Raw genomic sequence first — 22,588 nt, forward strand, 5'->3', positions numbered from 1 at the left:
TCTTCATCCACATTCAATAACAAAATGCAAAGGACTATTAGATGACTGTATCAGATACAATAATATGTTTTAGGTCTGGAAAACGTACACCCATTCCAAGTTCCTTTAGGACGTCCTCCAGCTTTGGCTTTGTGGTGCAGTCGTGGTGTGGTCCAGTCGTGGTGGGGTCCAGTCGTGGTGTGGTCCAGTTGTGGTGTGGTCCAGTTGTGGTGGGGTCCAGTCGTGGTGGGGTCCAGTCGTGGTGGGGTCCAGTCGTGGTGGGGTCCAGTCGTGGTGGGGTCCAGTCGTGGTGTGGTCCAGTCGTGGTGTGGTCCAGTCGTGGTGGGGTCCAGTCGTGGTGTGGTCCAGTCGTGGTGGGGTCCAGTCGTGGTGGGGTCCAGTCGTGGTGGGGTCCAGTCGTGGTGGGGTCCAGTCGTGGTGTGGTCCAGTCGTGGTGGGGTCCAGTCGTGGTGTGGTCCAGTCGTGGTGGGGTCCAGTCGTGGTGGGGTCCAGTCGTGGTGGGGTCCAGTCGTGGTGGGGTCCAGTCGTGGTGGGGTCCAGTCGTGGTGGGGTCCAGTCGTGGTGGGGTCCAGTTGTGGTGGGGTCCAGTCGTGGTGGGGTCCAGTTGTGGTGTGGTCCAGCTCTCTGTCCTCTGGGTTGGGGAGGATTTGCGTGTGTGTTGGCCTCTCTGATCTGTCATCCATCAGCTCCCACCCCTCAGCACCTGCTTGCTTCTCTTTGGTCTCTTCCACTGGACACCTGTACACAGAGACAAAGCGACAGTCAATTTTAAGTATGGTTTTGACCGCAGACACCCATCTTGGCTTGACACTGCTATTATGCTTCCTGATACCTCAGATTTCATTCAACGGTTGCAAAGCAAACCGTAGACCAGTGTTTTAGCCCCTTTGGCCAAAATATTACCATGCATTTATTTTCAACAATGAAGTGTAGAAACGTGAATATAGGAAAACCAGAAGCTCAGACGTGTGTTGTATTTTTCAGTAGCGTTTCACCTCTGAATACTTGCATTATAATTTTTTTCCTTTCCAAAAATAGCTGCCAAGCAAGTCATATGGCCCACCACATCCACCCTACAGACAATCAATAGAACCCTGTGGGCTGGAGGAGGGGGCCTTCCTGTCCAAAGACTATTTAAGAATACAATCAGAACATGTAGAGAAGCATGTTTAGTTAAAAAATAATAATAATAATAAACAGGATATTAGACGTCTCAAGAGCTATGCTTCAATATGCAGACAAAATAAACATGTTGTTGTTGTTTTTTTTACATAGAATTATGCATAATGACTATGGCTCTAGGTTGCAGGAAAAAGCTGTTTCAGAATTTACTCTGGACCACCCCCCAGCCATCCTTGTACTTTGTGCCCCCTCAAATTCTTGCGGTGCATGACGCCCTGAATACAATAGTCATAAACCTAACAATGCTGGCCAGCCTGCCAACAGAATAAGATCTCTCTCTCTCTCTCTCTCTCTCTCTCTCTCTCTCTCTCTCTCTCTCTCTCTCTCTCTCTCTCTCTCTCTCTTTCTGTCTCTCTGTCTGTCTGTCTGTCTCTCTCCCTTTCATGCTCTGTCTGTCTCTCACCTTCTCTCTGTCTGTCAAATGTACCGGCTCGTAAATAAAGCATCCTCCATTCAGGATGCAAAGGCAAGATCTTCAAATGGCGAGCCGCCGCAAAAGAAACGGGGAAAATATGTGCTCTATGTGTCTCTCAATATATGTCTCTTTATAAAACACAATTTTTCACCACCATTTTCGGATTTTCGGGCAATTTAGGATGTTGCACACCGCGTTCAGTCAAGGGAGGGGGATAGCCTAGCCGTTGGGCCAGTAACTGAAAGCTTGCTCCCAGAACCAATTCGAATCAGTGAAACATCTGTCGATGTGCCCTTGAGCAAGGCACATAAGAGCGTCTGCTAAATGACTAAAATGTCATGTAAATGTAATTATAGCTAGTTAAGGCGGGAAATTATGCCTTTTCATCCTGAATAGTGGATGGGGGTCGTTCCTAGACGATTGTGCAAATCTAGCCAATACTATCGGCTGCCTAGGCTACATTGATACCAGATCTTGGCAACTCATTCATTATTTCTGTCATCATTTGGGTTGGGCCAAGACTTTTCCAGACCCCGCGACAAACACATTGATTGATACTTGTACAGTACACGTGAGAGTTCCCTAGGTGACAAGGCCAGCCTATTGCTAAAATATGCGTAATTTCATCATCTAGTTAGGCCTAATCTAAACATCCTTATTCGTTTTCATTACAGACCATTGATTTTATTTTATGTTTATATTTACTCACCGGCGATAATAGGTTGTTTGCAAATGAATTGCTTCGGTTCCTGACATCCCCTTTCTCTTTTCCCTTGTCTATGACCAAATTGACGTCAATCACACGATATCGGAAACCCGTTTGGCGTTAATACGAAGATGAGATAAGGCATTCTTCTACGGTCTTTGCTATCTGGAATCCTTGGTACATCCCTACCCATTGAAGTTAACATTTAAAATGGTTAAGGTAAGGGTTACGTTTAGGGGTCTCAAAGTTGCTTGCTGTCTCGCTATTTATCATGCAACTCCTGTCTCCAGATGATATGCAGTCTTGAGAGCAGGTGCAGTGATGCAGCTCAGCTCAGCTTCCCGGCGCGCCACCACACAGCACAGAATGCTGCAGAGACGTGTAGCTGATTGGTGAGTGAGGAAGTAATATCTGTCTCAGTCTCTCTCGTTCTTTATTTTTATCTCGACTCTTTCTCTCTGTGCCTCTGTAAAAGTGAATGTAAATAGTCATTCCGTTTATTGACTGAATATTGGAGATGACAATTCTCTGTATGTCCACAAAAGGAATAATCCACCTGTAACCGGTGGTATAAATACAGTATTGTAGGCCTGGACCTCGACCATGATGACATGTGAAACATGATAACATTTTGGACATGCATACTGAAACTAAGCCTCCAGCTATGAATTGCACTATCCACTAGATGCCTTTAACCACAGTAATTCACTCTGATATATTTTCGGGATAATATCAATTTCTTCTGCAGCAAATCAGGTTTGACTTGTTCAAGGACAGAGCAGCAGCATCCATCTCCCTGCTGGTACCAAGCCCAGCCACTTAGTTTCCATCCAAGGATTATGAATCCCCCAGCCTATAGTCTCCTGACATGCTGTGTCAGTCAAATGTTTGGTACAGTCTGAGAACAGGATAGAATTTTCTGAAATGTGAGCATTACTGTAGTTCCAAACAGGACCAAGGGATCTGTATGTGTTCATCGAGAACACTCAGAGTATTTTTTTGTGATCTATAGTTCAAGCAGGTACATCCACTGTATAGCCATGCACCCCCCCATGCGCCCCTCATAGAGATAGTTCCCTGTTGTTTTTAGTGAACCAATGGCAGATTATAAGCAAGCATTCAACAATCTCAATCTGCACGCACCCACAACAATTACCCATAAATGTAGGTCGTCTCTTTTAACAACACGATAACACATGCTAAATATTTCATCAATCCAGTCTCATTTTTTTCAGTCTCATGCATTATAAATTGATTGCCAGCTTAAAACTGGAAATCCAGTGGTTTTGTTGCCTTGTTCATTACAACCACATAAAGGGCTGCAGAGGAGGCTGCCCTGCAGGCAAATCATTATACTCCCATGTTCTGTGGATTGACTTAGAGGCATACTGAACATATTTAAGTTATGAGTCAGATTGATGAAGGGAAACTCTAACCAGTCTAGTGCTGTACAGATGTAGGATCTTACTTTGAGCCAGTGCGCTACAGCAAGAAAATAATCCTGCAGCAACAGGACATTTGAATTATTATGTGGATTATAATGAATGGACATTTTTGTAGGGGTTGATCCATTTTTCTTAAGGGAAAATCAAATCACAAAAAAAGTGGAAATCACGAACTTCAGAAGACTTTTTCAAGCTGAAATATATCTCAAGTTTAACATTTCCTACATTGCAGGGAAGTTCTCCTGCAACAGGATGATCCGATTAAGATCTTCTATTTGTATGTGATGTTCTGTTTCTAACTGCCCACCCCAAGAGAGGGGCTTGAGATCGCTAGTTTAAACTATGCAACAGGGGACCATGGTGACCACAGGTTCCTGCTCATCTCACTTCTGTGCAGAGCTGCAATGTTAATTTCTCCACCCCTCACAGACTACTAACCAGCACGTCTGGTGGTTTCTGTGTCAAACACGGAAGTGCCTTTATTGAATGTATCAACATTATAGCGTGAAAGGTTTCCTCACCCTAAAGGTCATGTGAACCTATTTCTGTCACATCTGTCCCTTCCTTTAACCAAATTCACTATCTATTTAGATCTGCATGCTGGCCTTTCATTCAAACAAACGGTAGAGGGCGGGATGTTCGTTTTGAAAATGGGTTCATGTTTTCATGTGAAACCATTATATGACAGAGAGTTTAATAGATCAATATGCATTCTCCACTTCATTGTATGCAGTTCAAATTACAGTAAATCACAATAACCTACAAACTGCAATGTATTTCCTCCTCTAGCAAAGGATTAAGCAAAGAGGGATTGCCAAAGACATGCAACCAAGGGATTAGAGTGTTCTCCAGGACTTTCTGAAGATTGGGTGCGTTTATTGTGACCGTTCAGCGGTCCCATTTCCACGGTAAACAGATCCTCTCATGAAACCAGAAAGCAGAGCAGTCTCACTGCCTCAGAAGCCCAACCAGGAACGCACTGCCTCGCTACATCATTAAGCCTCAACATTGGTGTTTGATGCACTGTCTAACTACGCTGATAAAACATTGCTAGCAGTGAGTGGCTGCTAATGATCTCAGATCTCAGTCACTATACTGAGTATCTTTGCTCTCTGTATGACCTGTGTTGATCCAGTCTTTATAGCGGGACTTTGACTTGGTACTCCAGCAGACTTCCCCTCTACAGGTACTACAGTATGTCTGTGTTGGGCTCATGTTTTCTAGTGTTGTCTATCTTTCACCAGCTCTGCTGGGACCTTAGTGGTTTGGAGGCCATGAGTGCTCAGCGCAGTGGGGTCTCCATCCTGTTTGGTGTACATGTAAAGCCCAGGACAAGACTACAGGGCTGCTGGTGTGTGCTGTCCGGATGTGGCCATGGTGACTGTACACCCACTTTAGGGAAGCCATGTTTCCTGGACACTTTTCTTTTTGTGCCACCTCTGACCCCTACTCCCTTCTAGGCTTCGTCCTGTGCAGCAGGAAGTGATGTCACATGCATCCTGACCTTTTAACCGTCAGAGGATGGGTGTCGTCATCATATCCCTGCTCTGCTCTCCCCCTCCCATCACGGCTAACTGGACTACCAGAGAGAGACCTGGCAGCCTTCAGCCTGCCAACCACAAATCTCTGTTTAACTCCTGACCTCCATCTCACATGCCTTCATCAAGCTTAAATGCATTTTTAAGCCCCTTCTTATCAGCAAATCATTTTGAGGGGGAAAACGGCAACAACAAAAGTATTTGCAGATCATTATAAATTGTATTTGCTGTAGCCTACAGTAGGGTACATTCATTAAATGTAGTGTATAAATGTATTTCCTTCAGGCCCAGCTCTGAAAATCAGCTTAAAAGCTCACCACAGGCAGCCGTTAAATGTGATCAATGACCAGGGTAGGTATCCACCCCACGGCCATATCCGCTCTCTCACGTGATAAACTGGTTCTCTATGTCAGGTTTCAGTGGCTGTCTAGGCTTACAGATCCCTTATGGACTCATTGATTTATTCTACTGTATGTTACGGTGTCTGTTGAATATTCAAGCTGGTTCCTGTGTTATAAAACAGCTATGCCGTCAATGACGATGCAACCTGCCGTTGAAAATATCCGACTCCCCTGCCCTGTTTCTGGTTTTGGCTCATGGTTACCTACGCACATGTGGGATTCAAATGATCTGTAGAAATGGGGAACAGGCCAGATTACTGTGATAGATCAAACCAAAGGCCATTAAGAGTATATATTTCTGTACTTCTGGCATGATTTCTAAAACCCTCATTAGAACTGCAGAGAAGTGTGAAACTTTAACAAGGATTCCAAGCAGACATGTTAGATGAAAAACAAAGTACTTGTGTTTAATAGGAATATATTTTATTAAGTATAGAAGTGTAATGAAATTATTCTCTCTCCCTCTTAAATACTATCACTAGACTTGAGAGCAACATCGGGTTTCCCACAATTTTCCTCATTGCATACTAGTATTTTTATGCTGAATCACAGTATTGCCAGCCACCAGCTACACAACCTCCGTCCTCCAAATCACAGTGATTGGTGCTTATGGTACAATGGGGCCTAAATTGACCATTAAGGATAATTGATTTAGGTTTAGCCAACTAACCTCGTATTCTCACTATGCCCGGCAGCCAATCCCAGGGCCCGTTATTGATCCCAGCTCTGTCTGTTACATTTGGACTGACACTGCACAACTACCGTGTCATTAGAAACACAAAACTGGTTGAAAAGACTAAAAACAGCCAGTGGGTGTATTATTGCGCACAAAATTTGTTTCAGGAAATAAAGTAATCCTAATGCTACTTCTCCCTCGTATCACTTCACCCCTCCTTTCTTCTGCTGCCCGCTGAGTAGGGCCTGTGCCAGGTCCAGAGAATGCTAAGTGACTGGTTCTGGCGCACTCTCTCATTTTGTCCTGCATTTTATCTCAGTTTTTTTTATTTCATATAGTTAGCAGACGTCCGTCTGGTTTATTGGTCTCCAAAGTCACATAGCTCCTTTACTCAATAGATTGCCTCGGAAAAGAGGTTTGCTGTCAAAGTGGCAGAGGGGAAAGTGGAAAGCTTCAGGACTTTTTGTTCGTTTATGAACTCATCACCCCTCCCAGAGCTTTGGTCAGCTCACTCAGTACCAGTGGAGGCTGCTGAGGGGAGGACGGCTCATAATAATGGCTGGAATGGAGCGAATGGAATGGCATCAAACACATGGAAACCATGTTTTTGATGTGTTTGATACCATTCCACCTATTCCACTCCAGCCATTACCACAAACCTGTCTTTCCCAATTAAGTGCCACCAACCTCTTGTGCTCAGTACAGTATCACATCATCAAGTCTCAGAGATCAGATGTTGATTTAAGGAGTGGTGATAGCATGATAGCAACGGGGAGAGCAGTTCGTCTCCCTGGCTTCTGGCAGGTCACCAGGCTGAGTCACTGCAGCATGTGGGAGTGTACAGATATGACCCTCCCTGCCATCCACACTTCCCACCCTTCTACCTTCCTACCCTGGTGATTTTAAAATATGCGTCACATTGGACGCACAAAGGAAGTTGGATAATTTTTTGGGGCACCTTTCACATTTCCAATGTAATTTTGCTAAGTCTATTTAATGTCACCTTACAGAGTGTGTTGCCTGCTGTCTGCCTGTGTGTCCTCCAGTGGGGGACATAGTGAACTGGGTGTCTCTCACTACTGTCGATTGGTGTGTGCAGGTCAAGCCCACCTTTAGGCTAGACTGAAACAAGGCAACAGTAAACATGTGCACCACAAATGATCCATTATATTGACCAGATACTCAAGTGGCTGCTTTAACAATGAAAGTTAGCCTGGGTACCCGTCTCTTTAGTTGATCCACTCCCTGTAGTCCATATCATGTGCCAAAGACTCTTTGGCAGTGACAAGGAGTGGCAAGTGGAATATTAGCTAAAGAGACCTCTACTCAGACTAGAAGGCAGTCGGGAGGAGGCAAGATCAGGTGGGTCCATTCTAGCCAATGAGAGGGCAGATACAAGTGTGAACAACAGGCACAACTCCGAAATAAAGTGTTTTTTCTCAAAGTTGTCAGGATGTCATGTGTCCTACTTATCAGTGCACTTGTAACAACCTAAGCTCTACAAAACTTCTATTCGATCAAATAAGACACACGTAGCAAACTAGCAATTCCATTTTTTGTTAGCCGAATTCGTTTGATTCGGCAGTCTCGTCCAGATCATCATATTGTACAATACAGGCTACACGATTATCAGAACATCACGCTAGGGTAGGCCTACACAAAATACAGCGCTTATTTTAAGTCTTACTAACATCCCATATGGGAAAAATTGATGGTGGAAAAATGATTGGAACCAAGTCCCTGTTTGACCGCTAGGTTTTATGCGTATTATACTGTGGTACTCTATAGCCTATAGACCAGATCTAGGAACCAAGCAACAACACTGCCCTCTAGGCTGCGGATGGGATTGATACGGCGTGACTCAATTATCAGGTAGTAAAAAAGTATGTTGAATGCCAGAATGTATTACAAAGAGCAGTGATGAAAAACAACATTGCAACACTCCGGATCTAGCGTCTGCAAAGACCTTGTAGGAAGCTTTAATTGTGCATCCGTCATCCTCATCCACAACACTCTAGCAAGCCCCCAGACTACTCGAATGTAATAGGCACTCCCATTGCCCCCAGTGGATGGTATAGCTTCCACATTTCGCCAGGTCCAAACGTAATATGGTACCTGCAGAATTTGGCACCTCTTGTCGTGTTCCATAAGAGGCCCTCATACCATCGTGGTCACCTAATCCTCTCCAGCTTCCAATTGGCTCATTCAACCCCCTCCTCTCCCCTGTAACTATTCCCCAGGTTGTTTCTGTAAATGAGAACATGTTCTCAGTCAATTTACTTGATAAAATAAGGGTTAATAATTCATAAATAAGAGAATGGGCTGGTGTGTTTGTGTACATAAGTGCATGTTTGTGTGTTCACTCGTGTATGAAAAAGAAACCAAAGTATTTTTCAGTTATTCTGATCATTGATAAAACAGACTGTGTGTTTTAACATGCTTATTGAAACATATACAGTACCAGTCAAAGGTTTGGACACACCTTCTCATTCCAGGGTTTTTCTTTATTATTACTATTCTCTACATTGTAGAATAATAGTGAAGACATCAAAACTAGGAAATAACACATATGGAATCATGTAGTAACCAAAAAAGTGAGATTATTTTAGATTATTCAAGGTAGCCACCCTTTGCCTTGATGACAGCTTTGCACACTCTTGTCATTCTCTCAACCAGCATCATGAGGAAGTCACCTGGAATGCATTTAAATTAACAGGTGTGCCTTGTTAAAAGTTATTTTGTTGAATGTATTTCCTTAATGTGTTTGAGCCAATCAATTGTGTTGTGACAAGGTAGTGGTGGTTTACAGAAAATAGCCCTATTTGGTAAAAGACCAAGTCCATATTATGGCAAGAACAGCTCAAATAAGCAAAGAGAAATGACAATCCATCATTACCTTACGACATGGTCTGTCAATCTGGAAAAATTCAAGAACTTTGAAATTTCTTCAAGTGCAGTCACGAAAGCCATCAAGCACTATGATGAAATTGGCTCTCCTGAGGACCACCACAGGAAAGGAAGACCCAGAGTTACCTCTGCTGCAGAGGATAAGATCATTAGAGTTAGCTGCACCTTAGATTGCAGCCCAAATAAATGCTTCACAGAGTTTAAGTAACAGACGCATCTCAACATCAACTGTTCAGAGGAGAACAGGCACTTCATGGTCGAATTGTTGCATTGTGTCTGTCTGTCTGAATCTGGCACACTGCCCACAGTGGCAGGAAGAACAGCCACTGCTAAAGGACACCAATAAGAAGAGACTTGCTTGGGCCAAGAAACACAAGAAATGGACATTAGACCAGTGGAAATCTGTCCTTTGGTCTGATGAGTCCACATTTGAGTTTTTTTTCCAACTGCTGTTTTTTTGTGAAATGTAAAGTAGGTGAACAGATGATCTCTGCATCTGTGGTTCCCACTGTGAAGCATGGAGGAGGAGGTGTGATGATGTGGGGGTGCTTTGCTGGTGGCACTGTCTGTGATTCATTTCGAATTCAAGGCACACTTAACTAGTATGGCTACCACAGCATTCTGCAGCGATACGCCATCCCATCTGGTTTGCGCTTAATGGGACTATCATTTGTTTTTCAACAGGACAATGACCCAAAACACACCTCCAAGCTGTGTAAGGGCTATTTGACCAAGGATAGTGATCATGTGCTGTATAAGATGACCTGGCCTCCACAATCACCCAACCACTTCCCAATTGAGATGGTTTGGGATGAGTTGGACCGCAGAGTGAAGGAAAAGCAGCCAACAAGTGCTCAGCATATGTGGTAACTCCTTCAATACTGTTGGAGAAGCATTCCTCATGAAGCTGGTTGAGAGAATGCCAAGAGTGTGCAAAGGGTGGCTACTTTGAATAATATAAAATATAAAATCTATTTCTTTAACACTTTTTTGGTGACTACATGATTCCATATGTGTTATTTCATAGTTTTGATGTCTTGACTATTATTCTAGAATGTAGAAAATAGTAAAAATAAAGAAAAACCCTGGAATTAGTAGGTGTGTCCAAACTTTTGACTGGTACTGTAAATGTATAATATGTCATGAACTGAGCATGTTTAAATCTGGTGTTACCTTCTATTTCAGTAAATGCAGCCAGAAAGAGGAAGTTGGCTTAGAAAAGACCCTTTCTATGGCATCGTCTACGTTTTCTGCATCTAACCCTGACTTCCTATTTTACTGAATACTACCAGCTTAAAGAGGGATGATACATCTCTTTCTCTCCATCTTACATTACTATGTCCATCCATCACCACTGTGAGAAAGCCTATGAACACTTTGACTAAGGTATTGGTAATGTGCATGCTGAAAGAACTATATTGTGAGGTTATATGGGAGTACATGGCATGCGTGTAAGAGTTAGTCAGAGTGAATGTGTCTGTCTGTCTGAATCTGGCACACTGCCCACAGTGGCAGGAAGAACAGCTGTCCCTCTGCAACGGCACTGTGTGTGATTCAGCCCATGACTGTGTGTGTGTGTGTGTGTGTGTGTGTGTGTGTGTGTGTGTGTGTGTGTGTGTGTGTGTGTGTGTGTGTGTGTGTGTGTGTGTGTGTGTGTGTGTGTGTGTGTGTGTGTGTGTGTGTGTGTGTGTGTGTGTGTGTGTGTGTGTGTGTGTGACCGGAACGAGAGAGGAACTGACCCTCACTCCATCACTGCTGCTATTATGTGGAGCTGAACTGCACACTGTGGTTCCTCTTCCATACGTGCAGCTGGCTCTGAGGCAGAGGCAGAAACACTGCCCACACTAGCATTTATAGTAGTCTGAAATGGTACCCCTACCCTGTCTGCTCAGAGAGGAAGAGACACTGGCCTCCCTCACTTCCTCACTATCCCCGCTATTGTGCTTCGAAATGAATCTTGGTGCCCCTGAAACGGCTGCACCGCCCACACACACTCTCTCTCTCTCTCACACACACACTCACCCAGATAGGCTCTATGTATTACCACACATTCTTTCATCATGAATCTCAGATCTGGCCACCCCATGCACAGTGACTACTAAAGACATTGGTTTAATTTAACTGATGCTTTGCAGAAAAATTCTGAAACAACACCAACTGCAACAGCATATGTCCTCTTGCATACCATTTTCTGCATGACATTGATGACTGAGAGGGCAGTGGTTACAGTTGCTGTCTTCCACATTCTAGGCAGTCAGACACCTTGCTCCAGTCAGGCCCTCCTGTTGCTCTGTCTCTAGTCTCTAGCAGCGCTGGCTTCTACACCACGTGCTGCTCTGTCTCTAGTCTCTACCAGCGCTAGTCTCTACCAGCGCTAGCCTCTACACCATGTGCTGCTCTGTCTCTAGTCTCTACCAGCGCTAGCCTCTACACCACGTGCTGCTCTGTCTCTAGTCTCTACCAGCGCTAGCCTCTACACCATGTGCTGCTCTGTCTCTAGTCTCTGGCAGCACTGGCCTCTACACCGCCTGTTGCTCTGTCTCTAGTCTCTAGCAGCACTGGCCTCTACACCGCCTGTTGCTCTGTCTCTAGTCTCTAGCAGCGCTGGCCTCCACACCGCCTGTTGCTCTGTCTCTAGTCTCTAGCAGCGCTGGCCTCCACACCGCCTGTTGCTCTGTCTCTAGTCTCTAGCAGCGCTGGCCTCTACACCGCCTGTTGCTCTGTCTCTAGTCTCTAGCAGCGCTGGCCTCTACACCGCCTGTTGCTCTGTCTCTAGTCTCTAGCAGCGCTGGCCTCTACACCGCCTGTTGCTCTGTCTCTAGTCTCTACCAGCGCTAGCCTCTACACCACGTGCTGCTCTGTCTCTAGTCTCTACCAGCGCTAGCCTCTACACCACGTGCTGCTCTGTCTCTAGTCTCTACCAGCGCTAGCCTCTACACCACGTGCTGCTCTGTCTCTAGTCTCTACCAGCGCTAGCCTCTGTGCCTGGTGATACAAGCCAATATGCTAACTGTGCCTGGTGATACAAGCCAATATGCTAACTGTGCCTGGTGATACAGGCCAATATGCTAACTGTGCCTGGTGATACAGGCCAATATGCTAACTGTGCCTGGTGATACAAGCCAATATGCTAACTGTGCCTGGTGATACAAGCTGATTTTGCTCCTTTCCGTGTGTAGGCTGTGTTTGCGTGAGTCTTGCATCATGCTTTAAACACTGAACAAAAATATAAACGCAACATGCAACAATTTCAAAGATTTTACTGAGTTACAGTTCATATAAAGAAATCAGTCAATTGAAATGAATTCATTAGGCTCTAATCTATGGATTTCACATGACTGGGAATACAGATATGGATAAGTTGGTCACAGATACTTTTTTTTTAAACGTAGGGGTGTGGATCAGAAAACCAGTCAGTATCTGGTGTGACCACCATTTGCTTCATGCAGCGTGACACATCTCCTTCGCATAGAGTTGATCAGGCTGTTGATTGTGGGCTGTGGAATGTTGTCCCACTCCTCTTTAATGACTGATGCGAAGTTCATGGATATTGGCGGGAATTGGAACATGTCGATCCAGTGCATCCCACACATGCTCAATGGGTGACATGTCTGGTGAGTATGCAGGCCATGGAAGAACTGGGACATTTTCAGCTTTAAAGGAATTGTGTACAGATCCTTGCAACACTGGCCGTGCATTATCATGCTGAAACTTTTGGTGATGGTGGTGGATGAATGGCACAACAATGGGCCTCAGGATCTTATCATTGTATCTCTGTGCATTCAAATTGTCATTGATAAAATTCAATTGTGTTTGTTGTCCGTTGCTAGCCCATAGCATAACCCCACTGCCACAATGGGGCACTCTGTTCACAACTTTCACATCAGCAAACCGCCCGCCCCACAAGACACCATACACACTGTCTGCCGTCTGTGGGACGACAAGCATCCTGGTCTCGGATGATCCCGCAGGTGAAGAAGCTGGAAGTGGAGGTCCTGGGCTGGGGTGTTTTACACGTGTTGTGTGGTTGTGAGGCCGGTTGGACGTACTGCCAAATTTTCTAAAACAATGTTGGAGGCGGCTTATGTTAGAGAAATTAACATGACATTTTCTGGCAATATCTCTGGTGGACATTCCTGCAGTCAGAATGCCAACTCCACAACTGCACATTTTAGAGTGGCCTTTTATTGTCCCCAGCAAAAGGTGCACCTGTGTAATGATCATGATGTTTAACCAGCTTCTTGATACGCTAAACCTGTCAGGTGGATGGATTATCTTGGCAAAGGAGAAATGCTCACTAACCGGGATATAAACAAATGTGTGCACAACATTTTAGAGAAATAAGCTTTTGTGCACATGGAACATTTCTGGGTTCTTTTATTTCAAGTTATGAAACATGGGGCTTCACATGTTGCATTTATATTTTTGTTCAGTATAGTTCAACCATCAGAGTATCACCTCGCCACGAGTGTCACTTTAATGGAGTGTGAGAAGGAGACTGTAACACAAGCACATTGATTTAGTTGAAATCAATGGCAAGTGGCTTTGTAAGGTATGATCATGTAGTGAACAGACGCATATGCTAGTACCCTGGGATCTCAAATCAAATGTAAAAAATGGTCACATGCTTCGTAAACAACAGGTGTAGACTAACAGTGAAATGCTTACTTACAGGCCCTTCCCAACAATGCAGAGAGAAAGAAAACAGAGAAATAATAGAAAGTAAAACATGTAATAGAAGTAATAATAAATACATAATGAGTAACGGGCTCCTGAGTGGTGCAGCAATCTAAGGCACTTCATCTCAGTGCTAGAGGCGTCACTACAGACTCTGGTTCGATTCCAGGCTGTATCACAACTGGCCGTGATTGGGTGTCCCATAGGGCGGTGAACAATTTGCCCAGCGTCGTCTGGGTTTGGCTGGGGTAGGCCATCATTGTAAATAAGAATTTGTTCTTAACTGACTTGCCTAGTTAAATAAAGGTTCAATTTTTAAAAAGTAAAAAATAAATGATAACTTGGCTATATACAAAGCTATATCTGGTTCTCTGAGCTCTGTTAGTAATGTTAGTAGTGTTTCTGATCCTGACCCAGCTGTGCGGCCCTCCACCTTGGTCTGTGAGGTACATCCTGTCTGTGTGTTTCCTATGTGCGGCAGCTGTCTGAGAGGAGCCTCTCAGACACACACAGGCAGGACCGATCTACCAGTGGTACAGCTAAGCGCTTCTAATTAGTAACTCTGTTTTTTTGTTATGCTCTTTTTCCGCCAACGCCTTTTAATATGAAATGCAGCCAGTTGCACAGTGACTCTTTCCACCCTTATTGACTGTAATAGAATGGACATGAAGTGCTTTTCCGACATGGCTAGAGCAGTAATGATTTTCACTGTGTTGTATGTATCTGTCGATTAATGTGATATTGTGTGTGGAGGTCTTTTTTTTTCTTGTGTTCTGCCTTTTTGATCAGACTGCTCAGGATGGGGAAGTAGGGATGTCGTGGGAGTGTATTGAGTTAGATCTTCTTTCTGCACCACTGAATGTCACTGAGGGCACTTCTCCTATAATGGGAATTGGAATAACGAGAATAGGTGTGTGTTTGTGTGTATTGTTCAGTCAGTGTATGTATGATATAACTTTATTTAACCTTTATTTAACCAGGAAAGGCTCATTGAGATTCAAATCTATTTTTCAAGAGCGCCCTGGCCAAGATAGGCAGCAGCAAGTCATTACAAAAAATTACAGGCAGACAACATGAAAAACTACAAGTAATCTAGTAAAAACCATTGAATTCACAAGAGTATAAAACAGCAAATTAAAACCATTGACAGGTCAGGGAATCAGCTTCAAAATCATTCATCAGTGATTTAAAAACACCAATCGGGACAAGTTCTTCCAGTTTAAAAGTAGTTTGTAAGGCGTTCCAAGAGGATGGTGCAGAGTACATAAAAGCCCTTTTACCAAATTCAGTTTGGACATTTGGAGCAGGATAACGTCCAGCGAACGAAGAGAGTACCCATCACATTTCTAAACAATAAAAATGCACAAATAAAAGGTAGTAAACCCAAAATGGCTTTGTGAATAAAAGTATACCAGTGACTGAGCCTACGAGTGACTAGAGAAGGCCAGCCAACCCTGGTATACAAAGTGCAGTGGTGCGTAAGGGTTTTGCAGTTTAAATAAATCTCAAAGTGCCATGGTAAAGAGTGTCAGTTGATCTCAAACACTGAGCGCAAGCATTCATATATAAAATATTCCCATAGTCTAGTAAAGGCATAAATGTAGCTGATATTACTAGCCTCCTTCTGGCTTCAAAAGAAAAACAGGCCTTATTCCTAAAATATTTCAGCTTCAATTTTTTTGTAAGTTGTTGAATATGCAATTTAAAAGTGAGGCCATCGTCAATTAAAATTCCAATATATTTATATGAGGTTATAAACTCAATCTCCTTGCCCTGGCAGGTAGTAATAGGTGAAAGGTTCAGAGGTCTATTTCTTGCATTAGAACAACACCATTTGTTTAGTTTTGTCAGTATTGAGGATAACCTTCAATTGACACAAGGTATGTTGAACAGTATAAAAAGCAGTTTGCATGTTCTGGAAAGGATTTGTAAGAGATGATGCACAAACGTAAATAACAGTATAATCAGCATAAAAATGAAGTTGTGCAATTTGGACATTTTTGTCGAAATCATTTATATAAATAGTGAATAAGAGAAGACCAAGTACAGAGCCTTGGAGCACACCATTAAAGACAGACAATTGAACAGACATAAGCCCATCAAATTGAGTGCACTGAGTTCTATCAGACAGATAGTTAGCAAACCATGCAACTGCATGCTCCGAAAGACCTACACTCGACAATCTCTGCCTTAGTATAGCATGATCAACTGTATCAAAAGCCTTAGAGAGATCAATAAAAAGTGAGACACAGTGCTGTTTTTTGTCAAGGGCTTCAGTGATATCATTTAAAACCTTCATAACTGGTTGATTAACAACATTGACGACAGCAAACTCCACACACCCACTGCCTACAGTATTTCTGACTAGTGGGTTATTTACAGAGTGCAAATCTGTGATGAGCAAGCGAACCTCCCTAGTGTGAATTTATTCAAATATTCAGCAGATGTTTTATTATCATAATCCTAATGCACTTTAAGATTTAATTTAGCTGAAATGACAAACACATAAACCTATACAGGTCAAAACGTGTTATTTTCAGTTACACAAATGTAGTAGTACAGTAGTAGTATGTAGTATAGTGGTATAATAATGTAGTAGTATAGTAGTATGTAGTAGCTTTATTTGGCTAATTTTCTACTTCTCACTATCTTTTTAATACTCCTCCTTGCCTCTCTTTCTATTTCCCCATGAACACTCTCGCTCTCCTATGTCTCTCCTCTCTTGTCCTGCTCATTGTGCAGTCAGGCCCTGTGTGGCAGAGCAGAGCTGGGCCGGCCAGAGCCCAGGGACAGAAATCTGAGGGTGACTCCACTCCAGAGAGGGCTGAGCTCCCATTAAGAGCATGGCCACAGAGGACAGGTGACAAAGGAGAGCACAATCCGATTAGTGGATCCACCCAGTGGCTTCCACTGCTATCTACCATCCTACCATCCTCTGCTCTGTCCACCAGGCTCCCTCAGTCACACAGACACACTGCTCACTGGGAGAGATAGAGAGACACAGTCTGGCTAGGCCTAGTAACGCAAAATGGCTCCAACTGAGGGAGACGGTGTAGTTCTGCTGACTCATGTTTCAGTGGAGAGGATAATCTGCCTCGTAACCTTAGAAATATTTGATCCATGTTGATGAGGTATCATTAACTGGACAAATTGATTATTTCTCTTGAGACGCCACTGAAATCATTTAACTATTGTATTTGCCATATTATATATGTCTGGATTTAATTTTCGCCCTTACTGGTCAGTTAAAATATATCAGTTTGGCACGGGACAGTGTGGGAGCACCATGGTAAATGTCCTCTCTCGTGGAGTACAGTAGGCCTAAACATAGATTGAATAGCCTTTTCACATAGTCTTTCTGCCTCAGGTTGTTGTCAGATAGGCTCCTGTCCACGTTGTGTTATGTAAAGACAGTTGGTTGACTGTTGAGAGGCAATTTTCTGCAGCGGCCCTATGGAGAGGAGTTGCTTTTGGCATGGAAATATAATTTGGTATGCAAAGAAGGCAGCAATGTAAGCTGGAGTTGAAATCCTGGGTGACACACAGCTTTAGTACATCTGAGGCAGGCAGGATCTGTTAGCCCTGTGGCTCTGCTAGCATCCTGCACCACAGATGTGTAACACTGCTGCTCTCACTATCATTTCCATCATATACAGTTGAAGTCGGAAGTTTACATACACCTTAGCCAAATACATTTAAACTCAGTTTTTCACAATTCCTTAATTTAATACTAGAAGAATTCCCTGTCTTAAGTCAGTTAGGATCACAACTTTATTTTAAGAATGTGAAATGTCAGAATAATAGGAGATAATTATTTATTTCAGATTTGATTTCTTTCATCACATTCCCAGTGGGTCAGAAGTTTACATACACTCAATTAGTATTTGGTAGCATTGCCTTTAAATTGTTTAACTTGGGTCAAACGTTTAGGGGAGCCTTCCACAAGCTTCCCACAATAAGTTGGGTGAATTTTGGCCCATTCCTCCTGACAAAGCTGGTGTAACTGAGTCAGGTTTGTAGGCCTCCTTGCTCGCACACACTTTTTCAGTTCTGCCCACACATTTTCTATAGGATTGAGGTCAGGGCTTTTTGATGGCCACTCCAATACCTTGACTTTGTTGTCCTTAAGCCATTTTGCCACAACTTTGGAAGTATGCTTGGGGTCATTATCCATTTGGAAGACCCATTTGCGACGAAGCTTTAACTTCCTGACTGATGTCTTGAGATATTGCTTCAATATATCCACATAATTGTCCTTCCTCATGATGCCATCTATTTTGTGAAGTGCACCAGTCCCTCCTGCAGCAAAGCACCCCCACAACATGATGCTGCCACCCCCGTGCTTCATGGTTGGGATGGTGTCCTTCGGCTTGCAATTCTCCCCTTTTTACCTCCAAACATAACAATGGTCATTATGGACAAATAGTTATATTTTTCTTTCATCAGACCAGAGGACATTTCTCCAAAAAGTACGATCTTTGTCCCCATGTGCAGTTCCAAACCGTAGTCTGGCTTTTTTATGGCGGTTTTGGAGCAGCGGCTTCTTCCTTGCTGAGCGAACTTTCAGGTTATGTTGATATAGGACTCGTTTTACTGTGGATATAGATACTTTTGTACCCGTTTCCTCCAGCATCTTCACAAAGTCCTTTGCTGTTGTTCTGGGATTGATTTGCACTTTTTCACAAAGTACTTTCATATCTCCTTCCTGAGCGGTATGACAACTGAGTTGTCCCATGGTGTTTATACTTGTGTACTATTGTTTGTACAGATGAATGTGGTACCTTCAGGCATTTGGAAATTGCCCCCAAGGATGAACTAGACTTGTGGAGGTCTACAATTTTTTTTGCTGAGGTCTTGGCTGATTTCTTTTGATTTTCCCATGATGTCAAGCGAAGAGGCACTGAATTTGAAGGTAGGGCTTGAAATACATCCACAGGTACACTCCAATTGACTCAAATTATGTCAATTAGCCTATCAGAAGCTTCTAAAGCCATGACATAATTTTCTGGAATTTTCCAAGCTCTTTAAAGGCACAGTCAACTTAGTGTATGTAAACTTCTGACCCACTGGAATTGTGATACAGTGAATTATAAGCGAAATAATCTGTCTGTAAACAATTGTTGGAAAAATTACTTGTGTCATGCACAAAGTAGATGTCCTAACCGACTTGCCAAAACTGTAGTTTGTTAACAAGAAATTTGTGGAGTGGTTGAAAAATGAGTTTTAATGACTCCAACCTAAGTGTAAGTAAACTTCCGACTTCAACTGTAAGTCATTTAGGGCTTCAATGTTTTGGGATCTCCGCTTATTAAACTGGCAAAGGACAAACATGTAACAGCTCCTTTACATTTAAGATATCTATTAAAGACATCAAGTGGTTCTGTACTTACAGCCTTGTTTCGTCTAATCAGATTCCTCATATTATAGTAACTATAGTCATTTTAGTTGGATAGATCTGTTCTCTGTGGCCAGGAGCTGGTGTAGGAATGGACAGTGATGTGGAGCAGTTTGATTCTGCAGGAAATACAAGTGGGCCTGATCGATCACAGAGATTAGCTGCTCTGCCTCACCTCTTTTCCCTTCTCTGATCCCCTCTCCTTCTCTCCTCCCACTCAGCTGAATAATGTGTGCCACACATGTCCCTGCTGACTGACAGAGAGCCTCTCATATTTAAAAAGAGTCCCAGACACCCACAGGTTTTTTTTAGCTCCATACTGTGACGATACTATGAGTCCTCAATAGATGAACAAATATAGACGCCTACACGCTCTGACGCCAATTGCTAGTTCCCATCATTTGGGTCAAAACAGCATATTTAAAGAGCAACATTTTTAACATGTTCTATGAAAAGGTTTTCTTTTTTAGAGCGCCTGAGTGCTTCAACACACTTCAACACCAGCTAGAACAGGAATATTTCTGTCACTGACACACACACATCTGATAATTATATTATTGTAGGTATAGAAACATCTACCTACTGTCCACAAACTATTGGAGGCTGAGGGGAAAGCTTTTTTCTGTTATGTTGTCAAATAATAGAGAAATGTTGGAGTCTACTTTATCCTAAAATACAGGCGGGTACATCCATTAACCTTAATTTGACTGACAAATAAATGACTGTTGGGTTAAGATTGCTGCATTGAATAATTGTATGTCTGAGTTTAGAGTTGACACATTCATTTGGCCTAATTAACCTAATCAAAGTATACTCAAGTTAACAATACATTTGATCCTAAATTGAATGCCGCTTTGCAACTCTATTTTCTAATTACTACATTAGTATTCTGATATTATTACATCATCAATGATTTTGTAGTATTTGAGTAGCATTTTATGACAATTTAAGCACCATGGTAAGGTCCATTTTCCAACCCATCATTGGCACTGTGACCTCAAAGCATCACTAGACACTTGTACCCATACGCCTTGTGTGCAATGCCACAGTGGTTGTGTGTCATATTCGCCCATAAATCTGCTGTTTGCATCTGGGCTCAGTTACACCCTGTCACATATATATTCATTCTCAGATAGTCAATGTTAATCTTCTGAAAACAAGCTATGTTCTGTATTTTAGATACATTTGTCAGATGTGTCGCTGTCAAAGTGAGTCTATGATTGGAGAGCAGAGGGGCTTTCACACACACACACACACACACACACACACACACACACACACACACACACACACACACACACACACACACACACACACACACACACACATCCATGGGCACATCTGGCCAGCCATGCAGATTAGCAGTCTCGGATGGATAACGTCACACCCTCTGCCAATCTGGCCGCAAACGCACAAAGACCGCGACCAAGTCAATAGCCCTGTTTATGCCTGCCGTTAACATGCGTCCTTCGTCCTGATCTTGACCTGATTTGTCTGTTTACACTTATAAGATCTGTTCACAGTCAGATCACAATGAGTCTTTTAATTGTCTACACTTGTCTAAAATGTGGCCAAAATCAGAATGTGGACAAGATAAGGACAAAGGCCGCATGTTAGATCCAGGTATAAACAGGGCTTCTGTCATCAAATTTAGACAAGCACACGACCTGCCGCACTCCTCAGGAAAGAGAGCGAGGACTTCACCATGTCAAGTCTCAATGCATTCATCATCATATGGAATGAGATTGTCCGCTACTGACAACCACAGTGAAAACCACATATGATGAGGACTCATGTGGTGCAAAATAAATTAAATGGTCCGTCCTTTTAGTGCACTGGCTTATGTAAGCTGTCCCTCAACCCTCTCCTCTTCATCTCCCTCAATAATTTGCCCGTTCTCTTTCTCTACCAGCCATCACCATCCCTTGCATCCCCGACTCCAAAAACACAACCCCCCTCACAGACAAATTGAGAAGAAAAAAAATCTCCTGCATCCCTCCTTTTCTTTGCCACCTTGAAAACAACACCCTGATCCTGGCTCTGGTTCTCCATTCCATCATTGTCTGTGCACGTTACATGCAGTACCCTCTCAGTCCTCTTTATCATCCATATCCCCCACACAAAACACGCAGGGGCTGCAGACCTTTGTTTGTAAAATAAATAAATAATAACAATATATATTTTTAAATCCTATTTATCTTGTCTTTTTGTTTCTGTATCACTATAGATCCTCTCTATTCCTTTTTTTCCTTTTCCCTCTTTCTGTCTCTGCTCCCTCCCTTCCTCCACCTGGCCCACATCTCTGGGTCCTGCAGCCCAGAGCGCCCTACACAGCAAGGTCTGCAGTGGCTTCATGTCAATGTCAGAACAGCGTTTTTAAACGAGCCCACAACACCAGAGAGAGGGGGGAGAACGAGCGTGAAGAGAGCAGAATGTTGCTTAGACATCCTTTCCTACCCCTGACAAAGCGTTCGTTCATTGTGTTGACACATCCTCTGCTCTCTCACTTTTGTACTGCAGAATACTCTGAATCTCTGGTGGAACCAACTGGAAATAAGAGCATATGTATGCCCACATCGAGCCATCTAGGTTGTCCTGATCAAGCCAATCACATTCATTATCACCAGACCACAGGACATAGGGAATTAGGAATGTGGCATTCTAAAGGGTCTGAGTAGAGAAAGACAGGACTTACCTCCACATTTCAGCTCCGCTCCACCCTGCCTGGTCTCATTCTGTTTCTTTCTGTCTGCTCCCTCCCCCTCTCCCCATGACAGCATTTTTCTGCTATCTATCCCCACTCTGATGCCTTTTCTCCTCCTCGTCCCTCTTCGGTTCCCCTTGTCTGCTCCCTTCTTCCCCTCTCCAAAAATAAAACTCCTCTCTGATCAGTGTGGCTAGGAGCTCAGCTCTTCCATACCGTTGTTCAGTCAAAAGAGGCAGGTTGATTTGCTCAGTCCCTCACGCTCTCTCTCACGCCCATTCAAATCACACTAAAGCCAACCCCCTCCTTCTCCTCCCCTCACACACACCACATCACCTCCCTCTCTCCTCCCCCTCTCTCTCTCTCTTTCGCTCTGTCAAAGAGAGGCTGAGGCAGCAATAGACCGCAATAGGCAGGATGTGCTCTTCTCTCTCTCTATCTCTTTCTCTCTCTGAGTCTAATCTGTTTTCTATATTAATGGTTGGATGATTAGGGCGACTAGATTAAGCGACCAATGACTAAGTGCATCTAGCCTGTCAGCC

General features: G+C 43.4%; 1 protein-coding gene across 2 annotated transcripts; it reads right to left on the reverse strand.

Annotated features, from left to right (window-relative positions):
• Positions 1-50: 50 nt before the first annotated feature.
• LOC127930738 (uncharacterized) lies at positions 51-22,328 on the reverse strand. 2 transcript variants are annotated; one of them, XM_052521038.1, is made up of 2 exons: positions 22,038-22,328; positions 51-738 (listed from the first exon to the last, which is right to left on the reverse strand). In XM_052521038.1, exons 1-2 carry the CDS (start codon positions 22,043-22,045, stop codon positions 51-53), a joined length of 696 nt encoding a protein of 231 aa, XP_052376998.1. In that variant the 5' UTR covers positions 22,046-22,328. The 2 variants fall into 2 exon arrangements, with proteins under 2 accessions (XP_052376998.1, XP_052376997.1); XM_052521037.1 differs by lacking the exon at positions 22,038-22,328 and adding an exon at positions 2,307-2,525.
• Positions 22,329-22,588: the final 260 nt, after the last annotated feature.

Source organism: Oncorhynchus keta, chromosome 6, assembly GCF_023373465.1.
Source record: "Oncorhynchus keta strain PuntledgeMale-10-30-2019 chromosome 6, Oket_V2, whole genome shotgun sequence".
Taxonomy (NCBI): Eukaryota; Metazoa; Chordata; class Actinopteri; order Salmoniformes; family Salmonidae; genus Oncorhynchus; species Oncorhynchus keta.